Source organism: Melanerpes formicivorus, unplaced genomic scaffold, assembly GCF_026170545.1.
Source record: "Melanerpes formicivorus ecotype bairdi unplaced genomic scaffold, bMelFor1.0.p_v2 SCAF_12, whole genome shotgun sequence".
In the NCBI taxonomy this organism is placed as follows: domain Eukaryota; kingdom Metazoa; phylum Chordata; class Aves; order Piciformes; family Picidae; genus Melanerpes; species Melanerpes formicivorus.
The window spans coordinates 16,754,350-16,761,532 of NW_027142364.1; the positions used below are offsets into that span (position 1 = coordinate 16,754,350).

Below are 7,183 nucleotides of genomic sequence, written 5' to 3' on the forward strand. Positions count from 1 at the left end.
CCCCACTCAATGCTTGATAAGCATTGATCAGATGCCCCTCTCAGTCTTCTCCAGGATAAACAGCCTCATTTCCTTGTCAGAGAGATGCTGCAGTCCCCACTGCATCTATGTAGCCGCTACTGGATTCTCTCCAGTAGTTCCTTGTCTGTCCTGAATTGGGGAGGCCAGAACTGGACACAATACTCCAGATATAGCCTGCCTAGGGCAGAGTGCAGGGTGAGAACCTGCTGTCCACTCTTCATAAAGCACCCTGTGAGACCATTTGCTTTTTTGGCCACAAGGACACATCGCTCACTCTTGGGAAACTTGACCATCAGGACTCCCAGGTCCTCCTCTGCTGAGCTGCTTTGCAGCAGGACAACTGCTGGACAGATTATTTATCTACCTCCTCCTGCCAAGAGACATGTAATCATTAATTATGTGGAGCTCCGTTTCCAGAAGAGATAATTAATGTAGGCAATGCCCTTGCTGACCTTCAGCAAGCTCTTCAGGTACCCACCACTCTTACAGATGCTGTCAGTCCAGCCCAGGAACTCAGAAGTATGTGCGCCACCAACTTATTCTGTGGTAAAGCAGAAGAGTTGGCTGTAGAAGTACAAACAGATGCTTCTGGGTCAAATTAGCATGACTCTATCAACTGCCACAAAGAAACACAGGCTCTTGTCCAGAAATAATTTATTCATCAACCATAAAACACTGAATAGAAAAAGCCTTGTAAATAAAACTATATATATATATAATGCTTTATATTCTTTTTTTATTCGATACTCCACAAAAAAACACTACAGACAGTAACAAAATAACCTTAAAAATCTCAACTGATTAACTGTCACTCCTCATGTATCATGGGTTTATTAACAATGCAAAGGTCATTTGTTTTACATCTTATGGTTGTACTCGATTTCATTGAGTTGCTTCTCGCAACACCTGAAGCAATCTGCTGTTTGCTCCGTAAGTTATGACATATAGAAGTATATCAAGAAACAAGATAACAGCTCTGAGAAAGATATGCAGCCTGTTCAATGGTAAGTAGTCTACCAGAGGTTGTTTAGTGGGAGAGCAGGAAGAAATTACAACTGAATTGGGGTAGAAGTCAACACATTGGAGAGAAACAAGAGCTGGGGAACCGTTACATGTTTTCCATTGCCCGTTTTGCGATGTGATCTCTTTCCAGCTCTGATTTCTCCTGTTTTAGATACTCCAGCACCTTTGCTAGCATATCCTCATCCAGGTACTGCCTGGTTTGTGTGTCATCACTCTCTCCAGCCATGGAGAGCCTTTTGCTGAGCGAAGCCAACTTTGAGGCCTCCTGTGGTCCCAGCTGACTTAGGTGCTCCCTGATGGCCTGCTCCAGGCGGTCATCTTCCTGCAGCTCGCTTTCAGGAGCTGGCACCGGGACTCGTTTCACTTGGTTTGTATTGACAATGTCAGGGTATTTTGCCAACACCTTTGCAAAGTAATCAGCTAGCTCTTCGTCCTTCTCATCCAGCTTCTCGTAGTCCATTTGTCTCCTTTCCAAGTCGTTCATCCAGGCAGCTTTAGGGAATGGGCGGCCTTTCAATCTTCTGGGAATGTAAGACAGTCTCGGCAAGTCATTTTCTTGATTAAGACGATTTAGCAGGTAGGAGGGATTCTGATTAGCTAAATTGTCAGTTCCCAGAAGACTGATGATATCTTCAAGATTGAGGTCTTCAGGGAGGTTTTCTGGGATAGAATTAAGAGGCTGCTTCACGTAGCCATTTTTAGAGTTTATGCTGGGTTTAAATATATCACTCTGCCCTAGATTGCCGTCAGTGATCTCGTTGAGGTCTTCTGGGAATTCCACTTCCTGCTCAGCTTCCAACCTTTCGCTCTGAAGCTGCTTTCTTTCTCCAGCTTTCAACATGTCTATCAAATCCTCTGGAGGAATTTGTAAATTCCTTGAGATTTCGATCAGCTGAGCTATGGACTGAGGATCGAGCTGCTTATCCAAGAATGCGGCTGCTCTTTTTTCCTCAAGTTCTCCTCCAGTCCTTAATTTCCTGTTCCCAGCACTGCCCACCAGCCTCTTGAGGTAGTAATTCATTAGCTTTGAAACATCCTCTGGGTCTTTGTTGTCTCTTCTCATTTCATCCTCAAAGAAGCTGAGTTTTCCTGATCGTTTCATTTCATCGTCGATTTCCTCTTCATGTTTATCGATTTCCTCTTTGCTGTCTTTTATCTCCTCCTGGGTTTGACTTTCCACTTTTTCCTCTATAGGATTCCAATCTTCTCCTCCAACCACATCTTCATAGGCAATGTTATTCACTTTGTAGACATCATCTTCATCGTCCATATACACTTTCTGGTCCTCATCCAGCCTCTCTTTCTTATGGTTGCTTGACCCTGCCATCTTCCCCAGCTCCTGGAACACAGACTCCAGCGTGGCAAGGCTTTGGGGGGTGTACTGCTCTTCCACTATCTCATTAGTGCGCTTGAAAGGATTGTCTCTTGAACCGTCTTCATAGTGCCCAAGAGGCATTTTGAGATACTTTTGCCACCTCTCAGGCCACTGGTATGCCTCATAGTCATCTGTTACTCCAGCTGGAAAGTTGTTATCTGAACCCAGACCATAAGCTTTATTCTCCTTTGGGACAGATTTTGACTCTTTCTCAGCTTGCCGCAAGGCTTCCAGCATTACCTTGACCCACTGGGACTCATCTTCAGTCAAAGAATCCTTTACATTGTCTGGTAGGTGAACCTGATCTTTGCTTTCTTTCTGTGGCAGGAGATACGGGACACTTTGATAAGAGCTGTAGTCAGGGCTGCTTTCTCCCTTGTTAGTTTGCTTGCGAAGATCTTCTATGTATTCCAGAGCTTTGATCATATCAGGGTTTGGGAACCTCTGTAAGGTCTTCATCACATAGTCTGGATCTTTCTGAAGCAGCTGATGCTGCTGGAAGGAAGCTGCATCAACCCAAGAGATCAGAAGACAGAAAAAGGTGAGAGTGCAGGCTGCTCTGAGCTGGAAGGCTTTTGTTTCTCCCATGTTTAAACTATTTCCTTGAAATGGAGAAGAAGAGAAAAGGAGCAGTTAATATATGGAGACAAACTTGGGGAAGTAAGAAGCAAAATAGAGCATTACTTTAAATTGGAACTTAGAATTTAGGTTAGACCTCAGGAAGAAATTCCCCATGAGAGTAGTGAGGCACTGGAACAGGTTGCCCAGGGAAGCTGTGAAGGCTCCAATCCTGGAAGTGTTCAAAGCCAGGATGGATGGGACATTGAGCAACCTTATCTAGTAGAAGGTGTCCATGGTAGGGTGGTTGGAACTGGATGACCTTTAAGGTCCCTTCCAAGCCAAACCATTCTATGCTTCTGTGAAGAACACCATCAGTACTACAAATAATTATGGCAACTTCATATAATTCACACAAAGAAGCCATATATTTTAGTGGGAAAATGAGAGCTTCTGAATCTTTCCAATAATTCCTCAGTTCACTGGAAACTTTTGGGGTTGTGCATTAGAAATTCCTTATCCCTGTCCTTGATGTACTCCATGGACATCCATTTTCCAATGGGAGCACCAAAGTGAAAACCACAAATCCCACACAGCTCATGAGATGCCCAGAGATGTCATTCCATTAACTGTCATATCCCTACAGTTAAATGACACTCAAAGCCTGAGTTTGTGAGTGTGTTCCATAGGTCAGCTGATTTCATGCTGGGTTAGTATCATTGAATGGTGCTAGACTGCAGTGACAATGGAGAACATGGAATATAAAATGACTTGCAAGTTTCTGTCTGTTGTTATAGCTCATTGCTTCAGGTTTTGCTATTTAATTTGATTTGTACAATCTTTCCTATTATTCGTATTATAGGTGAATTGTAGTTCAGAGATTCTAGGAGCAGACCATTTTCCTATGGGCAGTGATCCCCTGCATGAAGGACAGGCTAGAATTGATCCTGAAGCTACTATAATATTTTAATGACTGCTCTAAAAACCCATCTCAGAAATGAGCTCAAGGAGGTTCTGAGAGGTGATTTCATTCATTCATTCACTTCAGCTGAAATTGAATCAGGTCCCAGGACAGGCAGAAACACGACCTTTGGCAACAGTAAGCTACATTCAGTTAGAATAGATCAACAAAAGACCATGACTGCCCAGCTTATGCCAGCTGACAATGAACTCCAGAGCAGAAGCAGAAAAAAATAGCCCTCTGAATTCAGAACAATCAGGATGGAGTTGTCCAAGCCCAGCCTTGTGTGGAGCTGAGTACCTTCCACCCAGTGAAGGGAAGATTTGCCGTCACCCATTGCCTAGGAGATGCTCAGGCACTGCTACACTGGGGCGTAGCTGGGACTCTGTTCTGATTCACTTACATTAACAAAGAAATGAGAAAGAAATGACAAGGAGATAAACCACTTTGATTAATTGCCTTGTTCTGGTTCCTTTGGGTTTTGGCTTGGTGAAAGCATCCGTTGAGATGCTGGTGATTCGTGACAGAGGGACAAAGCTATATGTACCACTGTTTACCCACTGCTGCAAGCAGAAAGTGAGCATAAACATGCTCACTTGTAGATTTCCTGCTCAGATTTTTGTTCCTAACACGATGTGACTTAGCTAAATAATTAAAGCAGCATCAGTTAAGAGCTGCTTACTTCCCCTTGGGATGCCTGGGCAAGCTACCAGCCATCACAGAAGACAATTCCCCCAAACATCTCTGCCTCCTCAAGCCTGGATACATCTGATTTCACAAAGGATTTGTTCAGAACAACTGATGAGGAGGTCCCACCCTGCAAGGCTGAGTTTCCCCCAACACAAAGCCAGCACTTTGCTTTATTTTTTGTCACAGAGAAGAGGCTAGAGGCTACACATCAATGTATAACCCCACCCAAAAAAAAACAGAGCCCCACACTTCACTGCTTATTGCAGCAAATGAATGAAATTAAGAGTTTCTCTTCTGGTTGTTAACAGAGTTGGTTTGATCAGTCTATGAGAAAAGGTCCTTTCTGAGGGCTAGGGGAAGGGAGAATTCTTCCATCATTGTCTGCCAGGCACCTCCTACTTACAATGCCCAGGAACACAACCTGCTTCCCTGCACACGGTTGGGTATGTTACAGACACTTCAAGAGCTTCAGCATCCCCTTAAAATTGATTTGTGGGCAGCCAGGCAAAGTTTGCTCCTGTGTTCCATGGGATGCTGTTCACATGGGGCTTTCCTTTGCAGGAATAACAGGTTGCTGTCTCCTCTCAGCATATGTTGGGTGTTTTTTCTCTCTAGGATTAGTTTTCACTTTGAATTGAGTGGTTGGTGAAACTTAAAAGCCCTGTCATAGAATCATAGACTCATGGAATTGTTAGGCTTGGAAGGGACCTCATTTAGTTCCAACCCCCCTGCCATGGGCAGGGACTCCTCACACTAGATCAGTCGAATGGATTGGGGGGTGATTTCATTGAAAGGCTTTGAGTTTAGCTCATAAAATCATGTCCTTAAACTGCTTGTGTTATCTGGGGTGAGAGGACTCCTCCCCTCCCAGCTTTTCCCCATTTTAATCCATATTTTGTGGAAAACAGGCTGTCTTTAGGATCTAGAACAAAACATTCTATACTCTGCCTCTCAAAGAACAATACTGCCATAAATTGTCCTGTCGTTCAGCTAAAAACAGTTCTTAGTCTACAGATGGATGACTGGGAAGCCAGCCCAGATGAGGAGCATCTTTTCCTCTCTATTAGCACCTAACAACCAGGAAAATCATCTTTTGGCCAACAAACAGGGAAGTTCCTATTTACAAAGCAAGGCAAACGAGTTTCCAGTTCCACACGTACAACAGCAATGAGGGCTGCCAGAAGTTCCCCATAAAACAGACACCAAAATCTCATTTCTGGGATGTTTCCATGGCAGCAGCAATTTTCTCTCTCAATCTCTCTCAGCAGCTGTCTCTGATGTGAGGGCAATGTTTCCAGTGATCAGAACTCACAAGCTTTTTTAGAGGCGATTCCCTGACCTAAGAATCTGTGTGGGGTTCTGACCATTTTCCATATGGAAAACCAAGAAATAAAGGAATAAAGAAAGCTGTCTTGCACTCTCTCCCCATTGACTTTTTGCAATAAATAGCATGAATGCAGTAAATTTGCCCTGGTTTTAAGCACATCTAACTCTTTACCCTGGGCAAGGGACTCAATACCTGAACAATGAGGTGACGAGAGGGGGAAAAAAGCCCCAACTGTAAGCAGTTCTGTATGGCTGTGAGGCACGTTTGTTTGTGTGGTTATCTATGGACAAACCCATCCGTACATCCCGAGAGCCAGGCAGGCTGCGTTTGCACTAAGGGTAACCTCCCGTCCTACCCTCCGAGGCAGACGAACTGCCGTGACAAGACACAGCGGCAAAGAGGGAAGCTCAGCATCCCCACCTCGGCCCCGCCGCAGCCCACATCCCCCTCCGCTCCCCGCGGGTGTCCGGCTGCGCTGCCGGCGGGATGGTTTCATAGTTTCATTCAGGGTTGGAAGGGACCACAAGGATCATCTAGTTCCAACCCCCCTGCCATGGGCAGGGACACCCCACACTAGATCAGGCTGGCCAGAGCCTCATCCAGCCTGCTCTTAAACACCCCTAGGGACGGGTCCTCGACCACCTCCCTGGACAACCCATTCCAGGGTCTCACCACTCTCATGGTGAAGAACCTCCTCCTCACATCTAGCCTGAACCTCCCCACCTCCAGCTTCATTCCATTCCCCCTAGTCCTAGTGACCGCCGCTCTCTGTCCCATAGCCTTAATGTCACCGCAGCACCAGCCACAGCCCCGCCAGCTTCTTGCCGCGACTCGCTGCTAACGTGCCCCGCCTCGGGTGGCAGCAGCGGTGTCCCCGAACCCCCGGCGCAGCCAGCCCCTACCTGTCCCGCCGCCGCCGCCGCCGCTCAGCACCGGACAGCGCCCGCCGCTTATAGCGCTCCAGCCGCGCCCGACGTCACCGCGCGGCCACGCCTCCCCGCCCAGCTGCGGCCCGGCCCGGCCCCGCCAGCGGGAGGGGGGAGGCAGGGACCGGGAACCTGCGCCCTGCTTGGTCCCGCAAAAAACGGGCGGGGAGGGTAAAGGGGACAGGAAAGAAGGGGAATGCAAAAAAAAAAAAAGGGACGAAAAGGAAAAAAAATAAAGGAAAGGGAAAATAAAGGAAATGGAGAAATAAAGAGACAAAAAAGGATTTTTTTTAAAGGAGAAA

General features: G+C 46.2%; 1 protein-coding gene across 1 annotated transcript; it reads right to left on the reverse strand.

The window, feature by feature from the left end:
- Positions 1-660: 660 nt before the first annotated feature.
- Positions 661-6,874, reverse strand: SCG2 (secretogranin II). The gene is made up of 2 exons (XM_068145493.1): positions 6,858-6,874; positions 661-3,021 (listed from the first exon to the last, which is right to left on the reverse strand). Exon 2 carries the CDS (start codon positions 3,005-3,007, stop codon positions 1,130-1,132), a length of 1,878 nt encoding a protein of 625 aa, XP_068001594.1. The 5' UTR covers positions 3,008-3,021; positions 6,858-6,874; the 3' UTR covers positions 661-1,129.
- Between the last annotated feature and the right edge of the window lie 309 nt (positions 6,875-7,183).

Bases quoted from the DNA above. Each gene is read 5' to 3' on its own strand.
- SCG2 (XM_068145493.1), bottom strand. From the start codon at position 3,007: ATGGGAGAAACAAAAGCCTTCCAGCTCAGAGCAGCCTGCACTCTCACC.